The sequence below is a fragment of the Bombus terrestris genome, chromosome 14 (genome assembly GCF_910591885.1).
Source record: "Bombus terrestris chromosome 14, iyBomTerr1.2, whole genome shotgun sequence".
Taxonomy (NCBI): Eukaryota; Metazoa; Arthropoda; class Insecta; order Hymenoptera; family Apidae; genus Bombus; species Bombus terrestris.
In genome coordinates, this window is record NC_063282.1 from 1,576,695 (window position 1) to 1,602,292 (window position 25,598).

Here is a 25,598-nt window from a genome sequence, read left to right on the forward strand (position 1 = left end):
TGTAAACTGGATACGTAAAATTAATTATCGCGCCGTTGCGAAGGCGTTACCCTCCATAGGTAGAGCGAAGAGGGTCGCTACCGCGAGAACAAGGACAGCCACGTCGCAGATAGGGCGGATTCCGCCAAGGACGGTGGCAAGAGTGACACTACGACGAGCGACAAGTCGGCTAAAATGGCTGAAAATTACACTTGCTGGCTTTGCAACCGAACCACTCGCTGAATGACTGACTGACTCACTGACTCACTGACTCATTGACTCACTGACTCACTGGTTGGTTGGTCGCGAGAGATCTCTCTACGTCGGCATGTCAATTACGATGCCAGGGACGAACGAATTTTACCGTTGGTTTTAGACTAACTAACTTATGGCATATAGAACGCAAACGCGTGGGACAGACGTACGGCGGAAAATTGCTAGTGTAAGCGGTTGCCGAGTCGTACGGATCGGTCTGTAGTCTCTTTTCTTCCGGCAGGAATCAGAGAATCGTTTCAGATTCGTGTCGTTCTTCGTTTCCTCGTTTAACAATTTATCCATCCGTACGCCCTTCGTTCTCGTTTCGTTGGAAAAGATAAAATCGTTTCGCAGCACGATACATCCAATTATCGCCGTCTCAGCAGCGAATAATCCGTGGAAATTCTGAAAATTCAGAAGACACACTGTCAGTCCGTATTAAACTCGTAGATTGATTTCACTTGGTTGCCTGAAAGTATTTGAACTGCGGATAATAGTACGAAAAAGCAACTCAATTTACCGAAGCAATTTGCAAATCTGAACGCTGTTTAATAGACTGCGAAACACACATACGAGGATAAAAAATAATCCTTTTATTTTCCCTTATTTTTATCAATCTCAATTTCTTTCCTATCAAGTTTCCTGTTTGCAATTTTATAAATCTCCGATAGTAACACCTCCGTTGCTTTAAACTATCTAGTCGGAAAAACCGCGTCGCTTATAGGCTAACCGAACGCGTCGTTTATTTGTTCTTTATCCATCTAACGTATATTAGGTTGTCCGAAAAGTGTCTTTCCTTTACTGACACGTGTTTTACAACGACGATCATCTTTATACAAACATGAAATCTAATCTGTCGAACGTTGCGATCTTTATTTTGATAGAACAAAATGGATCGTACGTAATTCGATAAAATAATATAAAACGAAAAGCCTCGTGCGTCTATTATTTCCTCTTGAAACGAAAGAAACTTTTCGGACGACCTAATACTATACTAACTGATGTGCGGTCATTGATAGAGCGAGAAAACGAACGAAAACTATCAGAAATTTCATTTACGATACTACGTACGCCGGTGGTCATGTTTACTCGGCTATTTGAAACTAGTAGATCGACGTCCCTTTCGAATTTCGATCGCGCAACCAGCCTGATTCTCTCCACGCTGCTCTGTGCGATAACCCCTTTGTAAAGCGTGGTTCGTTCGTACACAGAAAAACCGATATGCATCTTGTTCCCTGGCAGATAGGTGTATTTATCGTGATGTTACCGGCTGGTTGTTGGATGAAACGCGGGCGCGTCCGTCGACGAACGAGGTAAATCGTGTTTGTCGGAACAATCCGAAGGAACGCGCGAGAACGAATGATTTTCGCTGGTGATTTTCCACGCGACGTGATACGGGACGATGATCGGAAAAAGTCGAAGGCAGCGCAGAAAGAGAGGCAGAGAGAAAGAGGTGGAAGTGGAAGTGGAAGGGGAAGAAATCAGGTGTTGGAAGCATAAATTGCTGGATTTTCAGATTCATCGAACCGATCGAAGTAATAAACACAGTTTATGGACAGCCGTTATTCAAGCGGCCAATATAACGCGCCGTAGCTCGTCTCTGGGATATAATCTAAAATTCGTTCGTGGCACAATTTCAACATCGGACCGCGATCGATATTAAAGTCCATTAAACCGGTAACCCGCGCTAACGGGTTTCAGTCGCCGTGTCTGACCCGTACGCGGGTTGTTCCACTCGACGGCCCCCGCTCGAGCGCCAGGTATTAAGTAGTAATCTCCAGGCATGATCGGACTGCGTTCTGCCGTCCGATAAAACCGACTGGAAAAAACGATCTAACGGCGGAGAGTTCCCGCTACTTTCCTCTATTACCGTTTCCCTATCGACGAAATTTAATACATTTATAGAAACGAACGTCGTGGATATTGCGCGTATTTTCATTGAGTCGGCGGCACGGCGCCGGCAAATTAACCGAGACAATTTCGATGCTCCTTCGATCGGTGGGGGAAAAAAAAAGAGGAAAAAAGGAAGAAAGTGGGTGGGAAACGGGAACGAGTTCCGGTAGAATCGTCGCGAATCGACGCAATTCCCGTTGGTCTTTGGGCGTGTTCTAGAATCGAAGCTGCAACGAGCAACTTGAAAAGCAAAAGAAAGGTTTGCTTTTTATCGAAAACGAGACGGCAGCGACATAAATTTTGAAAGGTTCGTGGCACGGCCGGAAAGAAGAGGATCGGTAACGCTTTTCAATCTTCGCATCTGGACAAGGTTGGCGCAGTTTTAGCGGATTGTCGGGCAAGCAAAAGCATCGAGTAGTAATTTCCAGGCATGAACGAAGGCAAGTTGGAGCACTCGGTACGGGTTAGAGGAAAGCGCAAAAAGCGAATTAGAAGAGAGGGGTTGCCGTGGCCACTGGTTCCGCCAATCACTTTAAAAGGATCGCCGTTTCACACGGCCACGTAACGATCGTTACGGCCGTTAAAACGGAATCGACGGCGATTCGCTTTTAGCCCCGTTACTCGTCCAACTTGCTCGCCAAACGGTGACAGTGAATAATTCGTCGTTTCCTATCGACTCGTTTCGCGTTTGGAAGACGCGACCGATAATAAAACGCGCGGCTCAGGTCGCGATTCGCTCTTAGATAGATCGAGAGAAGGTGGAAAAGACGATAAAGAACACGAGAAAGCAAAGGCACGCGAGAAGAAAGAAAGAATATCGATCGTCGCGAACGGTGCGCGCCGCGGTGCGAATCGATCGCGAATCATCGGCTGCTTTGCTTTTAACGAAGAAACAAATCATTCTACGAGCCTGAATTTTTCCATTGTCGGCGTTGTCGGGATGAGACCGCGCGCGATGCCCTTTTCACGGTCTTTCGGTTCGCTCCACTTTTTCTACCACCTTTTTTCCCCGCTCTGCCCCCCCTCTCTCTCTCACTCTCTCTCTCTCTATCGTGGCTCCTCCTCCTCCTCCTCCTCCTGCCACCATCGTCCTTACAGCGGCACAAAAGCCTTCGAAAAATATGTCAGGTCGAACAAAACGAGGCAGTAGCGGCGAGAGGAGCCAGACTCCGCGGCAGCAACGAGAACGACCAGCAGCCGTAAAGGGCCAGAGAAAGAGAGGAACGATGGCTCGAGGTCGCAGGACGATGAAAAGAAAGATGGAACCCTCCACCGGCCATTTTCTACGACCCGTGAGGACGGACGTCCGGGTGTAGGAAGTACAAATAAACATCCTTTTCCCTTCGTACCGACTACAACCGCCGTGAAGTAGTTTCGGCGTTACTCGTTTTCTTCCAGCTTTCACGACTGGTTGCCCACAACCTGCAGGCTTATGTTCTTCCCTTTCAACCCCGTCTTTCCTCCTTTCACGGCTCCTTCTTCTATCTCGTAAATCGTTTCCTTTCTTTCTCTCTGGCCGTGTCTTTTATAGCGTCTTCGTTCTCCTCCTCTTCGTTCGTCTCGATACGTCGAATCCATCTCGCCGGCTCGTTAACGATACGCGCTTCCGATTCCAGGGATCCGCCGATTCTTCCATCGGATCGAGAACGAAATTACAGGGTACGTCGTCGTCGCGCTCCTTCTCCCTCTGTCGTTGTCCGTCACTGTCAATGAGAACATGGTGGACGATACTTGGTGAATTTCGACCGCCCGATGTGTTTCCTCTGGCGAGCTATATATTTTTTTTTTCTTTTTTACCCTTTTTTCTTTTTTACTTTTTTTCCTTGTTTTCGTTTTTTTCCCCCCTTTTTCACGAAAACTGAACGCGCCGCGCTGGAAAACAGAATCGATACAGCGTGTAAAAACAACGCAAAAATGTCAGGTGACGCGAGTCCCGGCAAACAAGGTCGCCCTCGTCCCTGTAAAATAGCCTGCTCGATACACGGCCGTGCTTTAATTCGCGGAGAGTTTTCTCTAAGCTTTACAGCCGCGAGAAAGCAGCGACAGCACGATTTTCATGAATAATAAAAAGGACCGAGTGCTCGAGAGCTGGCTCTCGTCGCTGGCCTCCGTCCCCGCTTCCTCGCCACGATCTATCTATCGTTTCTCTCAGAGGGAACAATGTTTTTTCATTCTCCTCAAAATATGCTAGCCTCAGGCTTTCCACGTAGCTCCGTCTCTCCGTAGCAGGATTCTTGGTAACCGAGACATCGATGCGTTTCCGCCAAACACCAGGCGACCAAGCGACTTTTCGACGCGGCAACTCTGCTGTCCCTTTACCCTGCAGGTATGCGTGACGAGGCAAGTAACGTTAATTTCTCTTTCGAGATCGAGGCCAACGCCAGAAAGGCGAAGAATCTTGCCCGTCGACCAGCAGCTCCTCGTCGCAAGTTCCCGACTTCGTTAATAGTTTTTCGATCATCGATTCGAAGATTAAGGGTTCGTTAAAGCGCCTTGGAAACGCGTTCCCCGTGGTTACCAGGACTCGTCCCGCTTTCTCCAATCCCACGAAAGCCACCGCAACGTCCACCGTCCAACTATCGCTTCATAACCTTCGAAAGTCTCGAACGAACGAGCTTATTACGCTCGGAGCTTAACGAGCTCTGATTGACCGTAGCACGAAAGACGTCTCGTTCTTTCCGCGCGTAATACCTTGCCTCGGCTTCGGCCTTTCGCGAACCGTTTAACGTCCCGGCAGACTACCCCGTTTTTCCATTTTCCCCCAGCGATTTCTCTGCCTTCGTCTTTCCACTAGTTTCTTTCGTCTGGTAATTCGAAATCGTTGGTCGATTCGGGCCAGCGGCTATAGATTCGAGGGGGGCGATCGAGCAACGGAAACGAAAGAGATTCGATCGAGTTTCGGGCTTAACGAAGTCTGTTTAGTCGGTTCCTTCCTTCCCTTTGCCGTTCATCCCCCCATCCACTACACACACATACACACATACACACACACACACACACACACACAGAGTGTTTTCCGGTTTAATGCAATAAAGCTGGCTCGCGAATGTTTTAAGGTATTCAGCGCGTCCATTTTCTCCGCGCGCTTGCCACGTTTTCTCCAGCCGGATACTTTTTTTCCGCCGACTGCCTTTTTCCGCGCTTTTTCCCGCTCTCGCGCCGCTCCCTTGGCCTCCCATTCACTGACGCGTCTCAGACATTAGCTGGCATTCTCTGGCACATCCCCTTCTTTCGCCTTCTCATCCCTCTTTTCCTTTCCTCGCCGGCAAGCCGAAGCCCTGAGCAAGCTTTTGTTGAGCTTTTGATGGAGAGATTCCGCGCTTTGCCACGCTTGTCTGGAGCTTCCTTCTTCCTATACCTTTTTCCTTCCTCATCGCGGCACCACCGGCGACGCTCTGGCCCCAATTTCTCTCGATCGAAAGCCTCGCTACCAGCCATTCGACAACTTCTGCCGTATTAAAAGCAAAGAAATACGTTTGCCAACAGCTATTACCCGCGGAACGCGGAATAACGAAACGCGGAGTACCGTACGCGTGCTTCTTTCTCTTTCGTTCAACGAAATAACCCGGAGAAATGGGGTTTTGCGAAAGTCGTTTCGTACGATGCTTTCGATTTAAGACATTTTCGTGAGAAGCAATACGAGAGGAAACGTATCTCCGTGTCCACCGTGCGTTGATCGATCGCAGTCAAATTCTTTCGTTCGTCGATACTGCTCAGCGACGAAACGAAGACGCGGATTCCAAGCGGAGAACCGTTTCATCCCCTGAATACCGCAACGTCTACTTTGAATAATTTCAAATATCGTCCGTACATTTTTGCGTATTTAAATTTCTGCCTCGCTTTCGCCGTCTCGCGAAACGAAGGAAATAGAAAATACGAAGCGAGGAACTTTCGGTCTTCGTTGGAAGCTGCGCGAGAGTCGCGCGAAATCTCTTGGACGCCGGGGCCGTTATTCGGCATCAATTTCAACCGTACAGTATTCACGCGGTAAAATTTTTGTTTCCGCTAAATGAAACGCTAAAAACCGTCGAATGTCCGGGTCGTTGGCGAAAAGAAGAGAAAGAAAAATAAAACCATTGCTGGAAGCTGGCTTCTTATGAATTACTTAAGAATACGAGCACGCCGCTGAATCGACGTATTTACGGCCGCTGCCTCCTTCCGGCAAGCCCTTCTTCTCAAAGCCCCGAGGAAAATGCTTTCGCGTGGTTTCCCAAACCGGCTACGTTCTTTTTTTTCGCGCGCCCCACGAAAACTTTCAGCAGGGCGATTCGCGGCCGGCATAGTAACGACTGCGAGCTTTCTCTGCCTGATATTTATTAAATTTCGCGCGATCGTAGGATTAAAAGCCGCGAACGATGCCGCGAGAAATCGAAGGCCAATCTTGGATGGAACAACGACTCTTCTTCCGCTTTGCTTTCCGAAACTGCAAGGATTCTTCGTGGTCGCTAACAGGCAGATTACGTGGTTGAACGGATGTTTAAACCTTTCGCTTCGCCGCGAGATGACCTGTGGGTACGACGACTCCTGAGTCCGGCACTCCATATATCCGGCATCCGAATGATGCATATACAAGCGCTCTCCTGTAGTCAATAATACGTGTTTTCGCTATCGGCAGAATATTTTCTGTTGATTTTACTGGCATATTGAATCAATCGCTTCTTAAAGTTACTCACTGTTGAAACAACATCAAAACGTTTCGCGCAATATATTTGAAACATCCAAACGATCGTATACAGTTTCGTGCTAAAAAAATCTGTTAAATCGATCGACAGTGAAACGATATTCCATATACGGTTCTTACAAGAATTATTGTTAGTATAAGAAACGCGTTTCCGTTCAGTGACAGTACTTTGGCGGACTGGACTGCCGAAACGAAACTCGGTGCTTGTTCTTTCGCCGTTGTTTGCTTTACGACCGGCAATAAGGGAAAATTTCGTCTCGCGCTTAATCCTTTAACGCGTAATTTTCTTCGACTCGAAAGGTCAACGATCGTGAGTTCTCTCTTTTACCAAAATTCGTTCTCGGATACGTGATATATCTTTCTGCAATTCGAAAGATCCGATCTGAAGATTAAACTGGCGTCGTGGCAGTTTCTCCGGTTTTTACATAAAACGAGAGATTATACTGTGGGAAGATTCTCGCGTCTGCAGCAGAAATGAAAAAAGAGAAGAAGAGGGAGAGAGAGAGAGAGAGAGAGAGAGAGAACGAAATCGCAAGGGAAAATCCAAAGAATCGACTGACGATGGTGACGACGTGCACGCGAACCTGGCAACCCGTTCTCTCTTGCTCTCGTTTCGACCCTCTTCGGCTATTCCTCGTGTTCCACTCTGCCGGCTATTCGAGGTTAATCCAACGAGAAATACCGGATGTCCATTAGCCAGCGAGTCCGTTTCACGATCGCCGAAACCGCTCTGCCGTGCCGGTTGTCTACGCGCTCATCGGCACGCACGATCCTCCGCTTGCCTCGCTGTTTCAACGAGCCGCAATTTTCCCGTAAACCTCGATGCGAGTAACCCGCTTGGCATTTTCTCTAATGCACCGGATTAATTAGCTAATGGGCCGTCGAATATTTGGAATCGAACCCTCCATATTTACACTTATTTCGCGAACATGTAGCATTCGTGCGCTGATTTTCGATAGCGTTGCACTTTCCATTATAATTGCGATACGATTTTTGAGTAAAAGTGGAATATGCTCGCCGCGCATCCGTTGTCCGTGGCCGCAACGCGAGCCGAAAAGCGATATCGATTTGGCAAAGTAGGATGATTTCGCGATTAAGCCAGATCGGTCGATCCTCGGTCGTATCGGTATCGGGCGAACGAGCTAAGTATCGTTCGATCGGCAACCTGTCCGCAATAGCGGCGTGTGACCGTCGCTATCGGTTATCTGGTAATTGATTCGGACGGTGCATCGAGCGTATATCAACCGCATGTAGCGATGATTTAGCGGCTTCTCCGAGTCGCTAGATTTCCTATTCACCGACCGAAAATTGGACGCTCGAGTACGACAGTCGGAACGTTATCTGCTTTCTACCGCTACTCTGCTATTGCTACTTCGCTACCGTGGCATCGATGTCGTTGCTCTTGCTACTCCTATTGTTTTAAACGATCGCCTATCTCGATGAAATTATTGCGAGCAAATGCACGATCGTGTTCTCTTGGCGTTTCGGCGAAACCGGCGGCACGCCCGGAGCTACACGATGGAAATTTAGTTGCAGCACTGCGCTCGTTGCAAACAATCGAGAAATCGATCGAAGGAAAACAAGCGATCCTATGAAAACATCGAGCTATCGTGGAATTCCCTAATTGCCAGGTGGCGAGAGGAAGATCGTCGACACCGTTTTTTCCCTCGCGCATAATCGAACTTTTTATTCGCGTCTCTTCCATTAAATTGCCGAATATCAACGTACGAGGTTTTGCACTTTAATCACCGATGTTCCCTTCTCTGTCCCTCCATTTACCTTGCCATCGATAACGCGAATTCACCGTCACTTTCCCTTTTCGTTCGGAAAATGTACTTCCGAAATCCACCCTATCTTCGCAGCCAACGCAACTGCCGCGTTCCCAATTGGCTGCGCGAACCATCCGTGCGCGAATCTGCGTCCTCTGGCCGGCTCTCTGTCTCTCCGCCAGACGCATTTGTACACGACTCGGGGTCCTGGATCACGAACCATGGATCATGAGCCATAGATCATGGCTCGTGGAGCGTGGATCGCGTGAATCCTACGAAACCTGTACCGTATATCCGGCCGGCGATATGTTTGACGAACGATGCTGCTCGATGCAGCGACCGATTCTCTTTGAGAAAATCATGGAAATTTAATCGTGAGCCGGCTGAACGTTCTCCGTGTCCGATCTCCTCCGGTTTCGAGTGGCTGCGCGTAAAAAAGTCGAAGCAACCCCGGGCCTGGCTGTACACACGCGCGGAAAGGAAACGTCGAAACGCAAATACGAGCGTTACCAACTGCTCGTTTGTTTGCAAATCGTTATGCGGCCACCTTTCGGCGCCATTTTCCTGGTATTTTCGACGGATTTTCGCGTAGCCTGAGAAATCCAGCGAGCACAGCTTTTGCATGGAAAAGAAGAGCCTCGAAAGGCAGTTTTCCGGCCACCGGAAACGTGAAATACAACGATGCGTTATAAAATGACCGATACAACGCGATCACTTCCGCGAAGAATTATCGTACCGTGTATTCGCTGGATGAACACGCCCCGGAAATCCGGCCACGTCGGTGCGCGTTTTCGCGAAAGGTATACGTCGCGTGGGAAACCGTGAAAGCGGGATAGGCAAGCGGGGAAAAATCTCGAGATTCCCCTTGTCGTTTTCTTTTTCCACCAACGCTGTTGCGGATTAAACGCACGAGGCATTTATCGGTGACCCTCCTTCCGGTTTTCCTCTGACGTATTTCGATTCCTTTGAAACTCGTCCGGGGATCCATCTGTGAAAGGAAGCCGCCGGTAAACTCGTGCGTCGTTCGCGTCGTTTACTCGCTTCGAGGAATAGAAAGGCAACCGACGTCGCCTTATCCCGATCGTCGCAGCTTTTATTTTTGTTTCGCGAAAGTATGCCGATGGGTAGGAATGCAACGTAACGCGAGCTATAGCCGTTTCATTTAAACCGATTGCTCTTTGGCATAATACACCCTCGTCCTACTCCGATGAAACTACTGCAACTCTCTGAGTGGGTGTGTGTGTGTGTGTGTGTGTGTGTGTGTGTGTGTGTGTGTGTGTGTGTGTGTGTGTGATGTGTAGGGACCTCCTCGAAGCCTCGGCGAAATAATTGATCGATGGAAATGCTTCGTACGGAAATACCCGCGTCCCTGAAAAGCGGCCACGATTGAAATGGAAAAACATTGGTAAACTTTGAGTTTCCGATCAGTCAGCGTTCGTTCTCTTTTATCCGCCCCTTCCCTTCCTCTTCTTCCTCCTGCATACTCTCGTCCTTTCTCTCTCTCTCTCTCCCCCTCTCTCCTTTTCCGCTTCAATAGCAATTCTCCGCCGATAAATTTCCCCGCGCGCACTTTATATTCACGATATTGTAATCGGCTGAATAAATTCAAGCTCTGCCATAAATCGTTCCATCAAACATGCATAAAGGTGTACCGCTTTCGATTAATTGATAAGAACGAGGTAAGAGCGCTATCGACGGTCGGTGGAACGAAACGAAATGCTTCGGTAGGCTCGTGGCCCTTTCTTTTCTCCTTGTTACCGTTCAGACGTTCCACTTCTGGTTTCTTCGTCTGCCGCAACGGCACCCACCACCCTCTTTTTTCTCTTTGGTTAATGACCCACCTGCCCCGGCGAATACCAGAGCTCCGGTTTCGTTTCTTCCGGACGAGCGTAATGCGAGCAGAATTAATTACAAGATCAAAAGACGATTTAGGCTGGCTTTCTCCCAACGTCGCTGCTCTCCGCCTTCCGTCTCGTCTCGAACGCGAGACGAGTTTGGTCTTTAGAGCCTAATCCCCTAGAGCCGCTACTCGAAACCAAGCCACTTGATGCAAGGCCTCGTTAAGACGAGGTGGCACGAATCGTTCTTGAGGGGATAGCTTGAATATTACGAGACCCTCCCCATACGGTATCGCACCACCTGCTGCTGCTGCTGCTGCTGCTGGCATAGTGACGTTATTCCAACTCCTAGCGTCTCGCATTAACCTGGTTTCGCGGCTTGCGAAAACGCGCTGTCGATCGCATCCGATCGCGCGACCCTTTCTCGCGACGTTTGCAAATGGAGCTGGCACGCGATACGACGCGACGCCATGCCACGCCACCTGACTACGCGTAGTCTGCATTCGAATTTTCACTTTCTCGCTTTCTCTTTATACCCGTTCCCGTTTTCTGGCCACTCGAGCGAGATTCGCAGAAAAAATTCCATCGGTCTGTACTCGTTAATTAAAACTCGGATGAAGTTAGAACATTCTAGAAAGCTTTAACGAGGGATCGAAGTCGCGAGTTTAATCATTTTCTACGGCTACAACAAAAATTGAACTCGCTGCTTGATATAGGTTCCGTCGTACGTAAACTCGAGCAAAGTAGAAGTAGAGGAAGAAGTAGAAGAAGAAGAAGAAATTTGCGCGGCGCGCGAAACGAAGCAATTTTTCTTCCGATCTTCCGTAATATAACTTTAATTTCTCGATTTCCCGATTCTGTTTCTCTCATTTTTCCCCTTTGAACGCTAGGAATTTGAAGAAAAACTTATCCCGCGGGAGTTAGCCCGGCCAAGTTCACAAAGTCCGCCAAAGGGAAACAGTTCTTACGCGCATAGCATCATCGACTGGTAGTAGTACATCGTCTCGAGCTTTCTACTTGTCCCCCTATCGAATTTAATTTTCCAATTTCACCAAACGTATTCTCGTCCACTTCCGTTTTCCAGCGATTTACGTGTTCGTCGCTGGGTCGAGGTACCTCTCTTTCCGCAAACGCAGCCAATTTCCCATAGATCGATTTCTCTCGAAATGACGTAAGGCGGTCCTCTGTACACGTACACGTGCTATTCGTCTTCTACCAAACGTACGTACACATACATGCGCCTACATTTACATATGCATATACAGGGTGACCCGTATAACCAAGCGTAATACCAACAGCGGCCAGAGAGCGATTCCGCGTGCACAGATAAGTGCAAAGCGTAGAATAAAGTTTTCCCGTCCAAGAATCAAGTTTTCCAATTTCTCGACTCAGCCGATTACCGATTAATACGAGTAGAGACACTCGGCAGCGGATCGTTCCACGTGCGAAAGTATGCGAAAAATATGGAATACAATTTTTCCGTTTCAGGTCTCGCTTTCAAGAAAATATAGCTTGAGCGCGTTTGGATAAAGCTACAAGTTTAATTTCATCGGAAACGAAGGGTTCGGCGAGAAAATGTTATTCTACGTTTCTCGCTTAATTTCCCACGTAGAGTCGCTTCTGAAATTGATAACGGGCTACGTTATACGAGACACCTTGTACATCGAGGACGGAAGCGTGGCCGTGCAGCTGCGTCACCGCGTGCGATTGAATTATGAAAGCTCGCTTGCACGGGACTTTTACGGCGGATTTTGACCAGTGTAGTTTATTGGCCCGTTCCTTATTGAGCTTCCGTTTCGCGCTGCCCCGACAGCAACGTATTAATTCCTGTTTCCGCCTCGTCAGCCGATCGCAAATTTTCCATCGACCGACGACACGATCGTCGTGCAAAAGCTTTTAAAGCCGGATCCAGGCCGGAACGGCCGCGACGGAAATCTCGTAACCGAGGGAACCTTCCCCTCTGAAAAATGCCAGTTTAATTCCTTCCGCCAGCGTACGTAACCGTCTCTGGTAAAGAAGAACCAATGGACAAAAAAGCAAGGCTCGCGTACCGCGATGCGCCACTGTTTCGTCCAGCGTAATTACCATTACCACCGTGAGCCATCCATTCTGTTTGCCCTCGTACAAAGAAACGTCCGTTTTACAGTCTGCAAACTGTTCTTCCAAGCACATTCGTTAGACTTATAGCTCCTGACCAGTGAATTAGGATCAGGTGGAAAATTTTCATTTCCGTGACTGTTGTTACGGTTGTTGTCTCCGAACATCTTACGAATTACGAGTTTTGCAAAGCATTGCAAAATGAGAAAAATGTATAACTCGTCGATCTACTAATATCATTCGTTGTTAGTCGATTATCGTGGAAACGAAAGGCCGCGTTCCTTTCGTTCCATATGGTTCGCGATTCGTAGCGATAATTCCCGAGAGATTCGTACGCGTTTCATCTTTGCAAGCTGAAAATCGTACAATTGGACGCGTAGTTTGTACATTTTCCAGACGTTTCTCGACGAACGTGGTTGTCCTCGTCGTCGCTGGTGCTCGCTCTTGCCAATATAGAATCCCAGCGTTGTTTCCGATTGAAAGTTTTCAAGTGTTTCGGAACAGTCGAGTGGTCCGGGGCGGCCGTTCGCCTCTCCATAGGGAACGAAAGTTGAAATCCGGCCGGTCGTCGCGTCGGTGAGTAGGAGAGAAAGCAAAAAGAAGAAGAAGGAAAAGGAATGAAAAGAAAAGGAGTTGTACGGAAAGGAAATTGGCAGAATGACCCGGACCTTCCCCTGCTTCTTTTTCGGTCGGTAGCGAACGCCAACACAGCCTTTGCTTCCTTCCTTTCTCTCTCTCCCTCTCTCTGCTTCTTTCCAGCTTCTGACAGAGAAGATTGGGATTTAGGGAAGTGCGTGGTTGTCACCGAATGGCGCGTTCCCCCGAAAAGCTGGCGGAAAGATTTTCATCGCGCGGAAACACGCTCGAGAACGTCGCGAAACCAAGGAACGGTACACGCCAGGTTGTCGACTTTCGCCTCGATAAGCTGCTCGGGGATAAGCTCCCAAGATACCGCATAAACCTATCTTGTTTCCCGGCAAAGTTATCCTGAATATTTTACTCGTGAAATATCTGCGCTTCGAACGAGCCAACTTTCAAATATAGGAAACCCGACTCTTAATCGATTTCGACGCGGGCAAATTTTCTGATCGGCCTGGCCGCTACATTCATTCTCGCCGTACCATCGCATCGTCTCGAATTTTTCCTCTCCAGTCTCGGTCCTGCCAGTCACGTTCCCCCATCAAAATGTAGATGCGGCGAACTGGACCACCGAGTGGGTATTATTTTTTCGCTCGATCCTAAGCGTTATTTATGCGCGCTGCTCTTCGACCGATTTTTAAATTCCCCGGGGAGCCTGTAGCACGCGCGGCCGCTCGTTATTATTTCCGTACCACGTCGGAAGGGATTTGCACAGGGAACCGAAGGTTCGTCTCTCATCGCGAAACGTGATTCGTTCACCACCAGACACGACCGAGCTTTCAAAACGGCCGTCTAATCGACCAAATTTATCGCTTATATCGATTCGCGTATTCTTAGAATTTGGTTGGTAATTTAGAAGGCTGGAAGAACGCGCAAGAGCATGGTCGTTCTTCCGACCAAATCTGATGAAATCACGTTTCGTTCTCTTAGAGTCTGTGAAATTTCCAACAAATATGTTACGCTTGCTGAAAACGGCTAAATCAACGCTCACCTGTTGCTGATTAATCTGTTATAACACCAATAAGATAACGATTCGTTTCGATATAATCGATGAGAACGATAAAACAAAGTGCGCTCTAAATTGATTCTCCCATTTCCCCACACTTGTCTCTTTTCCACTAGCTTCTTTCGCCCGGTGCTTTATTCTTCCTCCATATCCGAGGAAATCCATCGCTTTGTCGTTATCTAAAGCGACTTCGCGTAAACGGATGGAGCCGGCAGATCGGTCTTCCGACGATCCCTCGGACGTCGTGGAAACTTGTTCCTCTTCTTTTCGCTTCGATGCGAGAATTTCCATACTCTGCAATTTCTTCGCTATAGATGCAGCGAGGCAAAGAAGAATCTAGGAGAAGAGAAAAGGAGGAAGGGGAGGAGGAAAGAAGCAGCGAGAGTTTTTCTTGTCGGGTTTTGATCGAAAACTCGGTAAACCGAGCGACGACGCGGCTGTATTATTTTTGCGTTGAGACGGCAAGAGGATGAAGAAGTCGACAAAAACAGGCAATCCGAGAATCGACAGAGACAACGGCGTTAGCGAGAAGGTTCTCGTTACGAAGATAGCGTGGAACGATGACGGCGGTCATATCGTCGACGTTGTTCTTAGCAACAGATGATTTTTAAAAAAAGACAAAACGATTATCTCCGAAAAGAAGGATCGCGAGTCACAAATTTTGAAAAATGGAAGACACGCGGCAGTGATCGCTAAATATTACGGAAATTTCTCGACAAATAATGTAGCCGAAACATACTAATTTTTAATGTTACCGCGACGTCAGTTTTAGTATTCTCGTTACGAATAACGATTATAAACGACCAAAATTGTTTTTGATTACTTGTAACCAGTATGGATGCCGGAATTTTTTTTTTTTTTTTTTAAGTACCAATAATCGTTATCGATGACAGGATCGTTTGTTTTTGGTTACCGATAACCGTTGTACATCGCAGAATTTTTTTTTATTGTCAGTAACCATTATGGATGACATTTTTTTTCTGCTTATCAAATAACTATTGGGTCGGTAACTAAATGATTGCTGATTTTGTCAATACCATTTAATGACAAATTCACTTAGTCGCCAATCCAATATCATCGACGATGAAATTTATTTTCGGTCACCGATCAAAACTATCGACGAAGGGATTCTTTTCTCTTCCCTTCTTACTTTTCAGTCAATTCTCACTGACGTCACCGATTATGAGCATCTAGAGGATAGTACAGTGGCGCGTAAAAGCGTATTTCAACGTCGTCGTTAGCGAGATGGGGCTATGATGACTCTGTGCGAGATAAGAAGGAAGAAAAAGAAGGGAGAGAAGAAAAGGAAGGGAGGAAAGAAAGCAAGGAGTCTCTTTGGTCGAGTGACGCGGTTGTATTTTTTTGCCACGAAATCGGAAACAGCTGGTTACGGAGGACTCGGCAAGAAGGGGCAATCCACGAATCGACAGAGGCAATGGCGTTAGCAGGAAGGTTCTCGTTGTCGCGCGATCCACGGTGGCGGTCGTATTGTCGATGGTAATCGGTGAAAGCGGTGGCGAAGGGAGAGAAATTGTTTGTCGCGGACTGGAACGCGAGAGAAAGGGTAACGGAAGAGAATGAGAGGTGGAATCGTCGCGGCATACGGACGATTCGAGGGGCGGGAAGGTCTGTGGGCGATTTCTATTGTCGGCCGTGAACACCGCTCACGGTCGCCGATATAATTGGCGCCGCCCTGCCGGATAACTCGAACGATAACGAGGACAAAAGAAACCACGCCGGCGAAGAAAACAATGGAAGAAGATCCGCTGAAAGTACCCGAAGAACGAGGAGCGCGCTCTTCGCCGCTGGATGACACGACAGTCGGCTGAATCTGACAGAATTCAACCGACTTTTCCGGCTTGCTCGCGTCTAAGGTTCGAGCGCACCAACCGAGCAGCAACGTTTCCCGACCGAAGTGCCAACGATTCTCGCACCTTAATCGCGCTCGTTAACGGAGCCGAGCTGCCGAGCGAACCAAGCGAAATTTGTGCTAGCTTTTCTTGGCTCTCGGCGTGTTGTTGCATCGCGTCGTACCGACCCACCTTCGTAATCTTTCAACCACGTTCGCGGAATACATTTCGCGGAAGAAGCAAAGCGGACACCGGCCTTTCGTTCGGCCGAGTCTGCGAGAGATTCGTGCGAACGTAACGAGGTGTCAGTGGCGACAACCGTTTCGCGCCACGTTTCTTTAAAATTATGCAAAGATTTGTCGCGAACGCTGCCACTCTCCGTATCGACTTTTCCCGCGTTGCGTGCATCGAGCTTTTAAGAATTTGAATATGGGTCAGCTTCCTTTTCCGCGCGACAGAGCTCCAACGCGATTCCGACTCGTCCTTTCTTCGATCTGTATGCGTCGGTACTGGCGTTGAATCCAAAGTATCTGTCGTTTCTCTCCGTCTCTTTCTCGTTCGTGAACAACGTCGACAAGAATCACGAGAAAGTAAGACGTTACAAAGGCGTGTGTGGCGGAGAATCTCGTGGTCTCCGTTTCACCGACGCGCGAACGGTCGTACGCGATCCAACAGGTTCTGCCGACTTATTACGTATTTACGATAAGAGAGCAGACGACTAGATCAAAGTTGGCGAAAGTCGTGCCGACAACCGACTGCTGGCTCGAGTTCCGATTGCTCTTTTAATTGACGAGATTATAAAAGAACGATTTACAAAGTACCGTCCCGGGGCCCCAGTCATGGTAATTACAGTTTGATCGCGCCGCTCTTTCCTAACTTTCACCCAGTTCGCGGCAATTGTACTAATAATTCTCGAATCTGAAAACATCCACTTCTTTAAGTAGGATTTCTTTCGTACAAAGATGACGTACGCGTTCGAAACTAAAATAACAGCTGCCTCGCTTTTATGGTAAAATCTAGTAAAATATTGTCAGTTGCAATAACGCGTAGTTTATTTTCAGGCATGAAATCTATAACACGATGTGTCTTTCGCGAAACGTTCGCATATTAATAGCCCGCGGGTGTACATGCATTTATGGGAGATGTAAAATTGTAGAAATGCACAGAACGTTACGTACGTTGTTAAAATAGACGAGAAAAATCTCATGTTTTCGCGATACTACGAAACGAGTGTGACGAGAGAGGAAGAAAAATTACGAGGACAAGACGCGTCAGCTCGTAATCGTTGAAGAGATCTTTTTGCCTAATCGACACGCGTCAACGTCTCGTCGCTGTATCGTTAGTCGTCGAAGCGAAATCCACAGAAACGTGGTAAGAACGACGAGAGTACTTTGCAAGTAACACGGTCTGTATAATTACCAGTGAAACGTCGAAGATTGTTGGACTTAATGACGATGTTATTAGAGCCTCGTTCGAAAGTAGAACGGATTTTTAATTAATCCCGCGCGACCCAATTATCGGCGGATGTCTAATTTAAAAAATGGAACAAAAAAAGATATAGGAAACGAGAAGGGAAGAGAGTAAAAAGGGGAAGAAAAATTTGTCGAGGAGGTTCGAGACGCGTAAGCCCCATTGAGATGGAACCAGGCCTACGCGAAGTAGTTCGAAACTTTGAGTGCAACATCCTCCAACTTACCTTTAACTACGAGTTCGCTCTAAGGATGAACGCAGTATCGTCGTAATTACGCGAAGAACGAGGCAAATGTGGCTTCTATCGCGTTCACCGCAAAACAAGTCGAATTAATCTCATCTCCGGCTAACGACACATCAGCCTTCGGCTTCGTTGCTCCTGATTTTCTGGCTCGTCGGCAGAAGAAATTAAAAAACTTGCAACTTCGCCGCCAAATATTGACTTTACAGCGAATTAACTTCTACGAATGTTTCCAGTTTATTCAACGTGTCCAACAACGCGGCGTTACCGCTGTTACGATGCGAGAAGAAACAACGACCAGCCATGCTTTTCAAAATTTTATTCTTTACGATCGTTTAAGTATTTATTATTACTATCGTCGTTATTATCGAAAGAGAGATCGTTATAAATTATCGAAGATGGAAGAACGCGATACGCAGAAATAATTCATAAAATATCACGTAAAACATTCAAAGTATAGTAGCTAGTACTGGTTTACAATATCCAATAGGTGAAACAACAGATCTCCACTCTTTTAGTTGTACCAAATGTAACAAATTTTTATTTTCCCATGTCGTAAAATACAACAAGATACTACCAAAATATCAACAAAATCATGGCAGATTTCGAGTTATTGTCGCAGTAAACGAACGACATATCGTAAACAATATTCGACGCTATAACAATTTATTATCCGTGGTTAAAATGTATTTATGTATTTCTATAACGATAAAAACATAGAAAATAATTAGAGGAATTAAAATGCGGTGAAATATCAAACTACGATTTTACAGTTACATAGTCTACGCTCTTTCTCGCATTTTAAATGTGGAATACAAATGCAGATGGTGGAACATAGTTGGGCAACGACGCCTCGCGTTCGTTCATCTTTATTTCTCCATATTTCGAGCAGCCTCCAATTTCGCGTCGTCGTTCTTCTTGTCTCGAGAAACGCGAATAAATCGATCGGCTTTCGCGCTACGTCCAAGAATAGAAATTTCGAGGTATCGACCGACCTGTCCGTTTCCCCTCCTTCTCCTTCTTCCTTCCCTCCTTCCTCTTCTTCTTCCCTGTAAATCGTTTTACGAACTTTTTCCGGTATATTGAATTCTGATTCTATTCTCGAACACTCGGACACTGGTATATCCGGTCGCATCTACCGGTATCGCTGCACAGTCTTCGAGAAGACGAAACCTCTGTTTCCTGTACTGGGAAATAGAAATGGAAACTGGAATGGGATATCCTCGCAGTTCCAATAGCTTTCCCTAACTTTCGATCCCGCGGGACTGACCGCGGCATACCGGGCGCCACAGATTCTCCTAGAGGCTAGGAAACTGCGTGCACCCGCGTCTGTTCTTCGTCGTGTCGAATAAATAGCACTTGCATCGCTGATTTACAATAACGCGAGACTGTTCGATTGTTACAGCCGAGAAATTGCCGAACGGTTTCCCGTTAATATCTCAAGCACCGACGACGAAGGTGGTCGAAATGGGTCATAACGCGGTGCTCCTGTGCACCGCTGTTGGATCACCGCCTCCGATCATTTCCTGGGTACGGGACATGCTGCCCATCGACACGACCAATCCACGCTACACGGTTTTGGATACCGGTAAGTGAATTCCTTCTTTACGACGCTCGAATTTTCGCGTTCTCAAGAAAAACCAGAAGCGTATCTTATCAGCTTATCTCGTAAGAAGATTCGAAATGCTTGGAATCGCTTCGAATCTGAATTATGTACGCGGTGGCGTAATTCGAAGCTCGAAACTTCCGAAAGTCTTGGTCAGTCCGCAACGTTATCTTAACTCGAATTCGCTACTTTCTCCGATACTCTGGGAAAGTAAGGTACCGACATTCGTCCAAGTACTCCGCGTATCTTAACGCCGATATTTCTTTCGATTTTAGTATCGAGTATGTTAATAGTACGAAGATTTTATCGCCGAGTCAATATTTTGAGGGAATTTCAATTTCTCGTTAGCGAACGAGAAACGTGTAGTAAATCTCGCGACGATCAGGCTATCGAGGAAACCGATGTGGATACTAGCACGAACTCTAAAGGGGAGCTAAACCTAAAGTACAAAAGATCGAAAGATCGAGCGGAAGAAAAATCTGGATAGCGGATGAATCGAAGATGTTGGGCGGCGATCTACAGGTAACAATAGGGTGAAGCTCGGTGGCGCGTGTCATATCTCGTCGAGTGCCAGAGTGCGTAAGTCACTGTCAACTCGCGGTAGCGTTGATCGAGTGGTCACGCGATATGGGAACATCCAGCACATCCATCTCGTTTGCCGAGAGTGCACACCTGCTCTGCACGGCTCTCCTCGCGAAGTACACTTCGTGTCTGTTCGTGCGCCGATCTACATATATCGTTGACGTTTTCGATCAAACTGCCAAAGATCCGACACTTTTTCCTCGATCGAACCGATCGTTCGGTCCGATCGGTCCGCTTCCAGACGAAACAAACAGGCTTTGGTGAAACGCTGTGTCATAAACGTTAAGCGTTACGCGCGCGACATTTTTTTTTTTTTTTTTTTTTTATTAAGATTTTATTATTCCTCGAAACGAACGCACCTCGTTGATGCGTGGACAGGCTGGCGATTCTCTATCACGGCCAGTTAAACAGATTTCCATCTTTCAGTCACGCATATACATAGCTACTCGGTGCGATAAAAAAATCTTGAAAAAATCGAGGAGAACGCGTCCGTGATTCGGTCAGCTGCTCGTTACCTACTCGTGACGCGTTCCGCGTATACTCGCGTCTGGCAAGTCGATAACTAATGTCGGTGCATAAACCGACCCATACTACTACGAACGTTCGCTACGCTCTCAACACGATTACTCGTTGAAGCGATCGATCTCTCCTGCGATCATCCACTAATTTTAAGCGTGGATGGGTGGCCCGTAAAAACTTTTAAACGGCGATCGAGACGAGTGGTTTCGGAAATCCTGCGGTTCTCTCGTCCCTTCTCGCTGGCCGTAAAAAACGGAAGCGTAATCGAGTGGCGACTAAAAAATGAAACGTTACGCGGGTGAATGTTGACGAGAAGCGACGATTTGCGAATATAATTCGCGATAACGGGGCAAATGAACGAGCGGACGAGTGGACGAGCAACTTGTATATACGAAAGTTGTTTAGCTAACGCACGACGTAACCTATTATCATTATTTTTCCATCGCCAGTAGCTATGTGAACCTTGCACACTCGTATACGCACGTGTATGCGTATGTATCGGCGTATATATAAAACGTTCACTTTGTTTTTATCGCAATGGCGGTATCATTATCGAACGGCACGTCACGTAATACCGGCGTGCACTTGCCCGACTATCTTTACGACGGCCGGCGCAGTTTGCCGCGACGTGAAAAGTATACATTAGATGCAGGAAAGCTGGCTGCATACACGCTAGTATCGTTCGGCTGTATCGCGCACCCGGATACGTGTACGTGCACGCGTTATGCATATATCTGGCTGGTCGCTGCCTACATCGCTGCCTGCGTTCCGAGAGTACGGGCGCTTGCATAAAATTCCCAACGACCCGGCCACTCGACGATTTTCCATCGCGTCGAATCGGCCAACCCGTCTTCTCGCGATTAACGCGAAATTTATTCCTCTTCGTCGTTTCGAATATCTTCCAAATTCTCCTCTTTTATTCTCCTTTGTCGTTATTTCTACGGGTTAGCGGAGCTGTATCGTAGCGAACCGTGTCGGTCGCACGTGCGTCGATCTTACGATTCGGGCAATCCGTGACTCGTATGCGTGGCACGTATAAACGGGAATATCGCGTGCGTGCGTGCTCGTCGCGATGCCTCCACCACGGTATCCGTCTGCACCTATGTGGAAACACGTGCTTACAACCTGCACACGGACATCTTAGAATCCTCGCAAGGCAACTCCGCCACCACGGAATTTCTTCGAACGGAAATTCGATCGGATACGATTGCCGGACTATCTTCTACCGATCCCGATAGCTTACGGACAAGACGCCTGGTAGCTAGAGAGTCTGGAATAGGGAGATGAAAATTCTGTCTCGCAGGATAATTCGTTTTCAAAATTGTTAAACAACTGGATACGCGTAAGGCGCAACGCGGTAAGGAAATAGCAAGGAAGATGAATACTCGTTGCAACAAATGGGAGAACTCTCGATACTTTGAGAGAAACTGTACCCGAAGTGTAAATTGGAAGAAAGAATCGTGCGTATCATATCTTTGCGAGAAAATTCGTTAGGAATGGAAAATCATGCAACGAACGTGGCAAAGTTAACGCGGAGTACGAAGATACAGAGAGAACGAGAGACAAAGTTGTCAGAGTTGTTCTCCGAGTTATCGTTATCGTCGTTCCGTTTCTGTTTTATCCGAACTTTCTCACGGTTTTATCTGCTTCGTTTTACGTTTAATGAAAGAAGACCTGCTTACACAGCCGAGCATCGGTACAAAGAGCAAGGGAAGGAAGAAACGACAAGCTCGAAGCGAAAAGCATTCCCCTCTAGTCGCATCAGTCACTCGCTCGCTCGCCCAGTAGCTCCCTTAACGTCATTCGCGTGTCTTCCATCCGCGGCAGCTCCACACCCGTCAATACCGTTAGAAGCCATCGCCATACGGCACCGTCTCCGCGTATATCCCATAAGATATATGGCTTAATGTATTACAAAAAGTACGCGACAAGGGCAATGTACTTACTGTCGCGCGTATCCGTGTATATGTGGCAAGTTGCGCGAAAAGAAAATGGATGGAAGAGGAAGAACACGGACGCGTGTGGTAGAGCTGAGGAAGAATCATGGAAAAGACGGATAGAAGAAGCAAGAGGAGACAAAGCGTTGGTCGTGCGTCATGTATGGTAACGTGTTTAACGGTCATACGTTAGCAGCTACGTAACTCCGTCGAAGGTTTCGCGACATTCAAAAAGTCGGCCATAGAAAAAGCGGCAACGAGGCCGCCAACACGTCTGCCACCAGACGTTATTCAAATTTCCTAGAAATTTAATTTTCGTCGGCTACCATTGTCAGCGTGTATATTAGGTTAACGTTGAAATTTTAACAGAACGTTTCTAACATCGCCATTGTTGCATGTCTGCCGTGCCATTGTTTGCATTCATTTACGAGCGTAGCCACATTCGCAATTTGCGTTAACAATATTAAAGCATCCTCGGTTATTATAGAGTAACGGTGGCACTCGAAACTCCGAAGCGTTCGACGTTGTAGGCGATATAGTTAAATTTCGCAAAGTGCCGTGCAATGGTCGAGAAAAAAGAAATTCCGACACCGACGATCGTATACCCCGTTCTATTATACTTTTCTCGTACGAAGCCAAGCAAAGTTAATGCGTAAGATAAGCGTGATAAATATGGCAGAGACGTCTTGTATCTCGAAGAGCTACGTATTGCGTATGAATTTTCTAATGGACGATTATTTCCGGTAATACTCGCTGCTATTATTTTCAGCGAAACGAATGAAAATTTTCACTTTCAAAAAACTGAAATTAAAACGTGTGTTTGTCGAGGAGGGGAAAAAATTTTTAATATTCGGTTTAATCTTGCTAATTTAACCTTTTTACTCGGAGAATTATTAAAGTCAAAGCAAAAAACGAATACGAAGAAACATCGATACGATGTATATAATAGAGAAATATAATCGTACGATACGATATAACTAGATTGCTACCGTTTTGACCGATCGACGTTCCGAAACGATCGAGCTGTTATCTCTTCCTTTTATTATCGGTATACCGATGAGACAATATGATATCTCTGGCGAATCTAATTCAACTTTCAGGGCCCCGTACCAGCAGAATCTGTCGATTCGCTCGGCCGAAGTGCTCGAAACGTGTAAAGTTCGTCGCACGAGGGATTTTACGATTTCAGGATTTCGATGTAAACGCCGTAAAGGCTACTCCGTGTACCGGCCGTTTCGAATAGTTTGCCGTGCGAAGTCTGTGACAACAGCGCGATGAAGTGGTGGTAAAAAGGCGTGCTTTGGCGAACGGCCCCAGGTGAAACGTAATTCCGAAATTCTTGGCGACAAAGCAAACAAAAGACGAGGAAACGAAGAGCGGAAAGGACGCGAAACGGAGAAGGTTAGGTATGGGATAGGATAGAACAAGAAAGCAGAGAAAGCCCGTTACATTCGGACAATGCGGTCGCGAATCTCTATTTCCGTTTATCGCGCAAACGAGACAAATTAATTAAAGTTATACACAGCACGGTAGCAACGCGACGGCGGTGTATTAAAATAACGGTCGCTTTGGTGAACGGCGAGCACTTTACGATAATTGAGGAGAATTAAACCGACGCAGATTCTCCGGCATGTGAGGTAAACCAATTTAATATCTCATTCAAGCTTTGTCACCGTTTATGGAAAGACTGGCGACTGGATTCGTTATACGACATCGAATGTTGGCGTGTCATGGTTCAAGAACGGCTGAAACCACCGCGAAAGACAGCGAAGTGGGCGAAATAATCGTGTACAGAGACGAGAGCTGAGAACGAGCTGAGTTAACGCATCGAGAATCGTTAAATTATATTTTCCAGTGCTCGGCCGTAAAGCCGTGAGGGCAACAGCGGAGCGAAGCAAAAGCGCGAGAGGGCAGCAGTTAACGCTTCGTCAACACTCGTAAAATTTCCGGCATTAAAGCTGCGAGGCTTGATGAGCAGGGCTCGAACTTCGAAACAAGCCCGGAGCTGCTATCGTCGCGCCACGCCGCTTCTTAACACCTGCCTTGGGATTCTCGCTCTTCCTCCGCTCGCTCCGTTGCTTCCCTTCTTTCTTCCGCCCCTTGCGCCTTACACCCTGCATCTCGCCTATTTCCATCTTAATTCCGGCGTAATATCCCGATCGTTTCGAAACTTCCGTAATTGTCCGTAACGATAACGTAAGAATGCGAAAAGGCAAGCACACGCCCCGCACCCGCGACCATGAAAATCCTCCTAACGGTCGTCGTAGCCAACATGCACGCGGACCGGCCAACGTAGAACGAACCGCGTCGTTTATACATTCGTCGGATTGTTCTTAACGAGCGGAGGTAAAAACGGCAGCGAACGACGCGATAGTTTTTAAGTAGGTGCAAAGAGAAAGATGCTTTGCAGTTTCTACTCGACGTTCGTGAAGTATCGTTGGACGAGAGTTTGCCGAGGTAGAAGGCCAAAGATGGAAACGGAAGAGACGGGTTCATCGCCGAAACGGCTCTCTTCTTAGCACCTGCGCTGTGGAATACACCGAGCGTGTTCGTCCACTCGGTGTCACTTCTCCTTCTATTCCTCGGCCTTTTGTCGACGCGTTACGCGGTTATAAAGAGCCACGATCTCCTTTCCTGCCGGGAGGAAAACACGACAGACCCTGCTCGGTAACCTCCCCCCAGAGCCATTAGACCAGCCTTTCCCCACGGGAGTTGACTTATGACGCCGTCGGCTACGCCAAGGGGGATCGTCTAACTTACCTTATTTCCGCTTACATACTTACCTTCTCTCCGGATCCGTGACCAAAGGTAGAGACGCTTTCGAAAATTCACCGCCTGGATGATCGCGAACAGCGAAAATTTTTCACAAGAAAAATGGTTCCACTGGTTTGGCAAATTTTAATTACGCCAGCGTCGTATTCATTCTTTCGTTATCGGCCAACTCACGATGCACTGAAGTAAGTACACGGCCAAAAAAGATAAAGAGGATTTACGTGAATTTTGCGCATTTTTCGTTCTAAATCGATCGTACAAATTAAACGTTATCGTTAACGAACAATTGTACACGTATTTCCAAGCTACGACAAATGATCCGTATCGTCGTGAAATAAGCAACGCTTACGAAGCAACAAATTCAGAGACTGTGTCCTAATATTAACGCAACCTGTACATAACCGTAACTGTGTGTACATATACTTGTACTAAATGCCTGGGAATTTCTAGAATCGCGATACATA

General features: G+C 47.2%; 1 protein-coding gene across 18 annotated transcripts in view; it reads left to right on the top strand.

Moving 5' to 3' along the window:
• LOC100643094 (tyrosine-protein phosphatase Lar) overlaps positions 1 to 25,598 on the top strand; it is a 278,042-nt gene that overhangs the window by 223,719 nt on the left and 28,725 nt on the right. For 17 of the 18 annotated variants that reach the window (XM_048412226.1, XM_048412236.1, XM_048412227.1 and 14 more), the window contains one exon: positions 19,124 to 19,306. In XM_048412226.1, the coding sequence (XP_048268183.1) occupies positions 19,124 to 19,306 (183 nt within the window). Of the gene's footprint in view, positions 1 to 19,123; positions 19,307 to 22,506; positions 22,529 to 25,598 lie in introns of those variants that run through there. The other variant, XM_048412241.1, reaches the window with a different exon arrangement.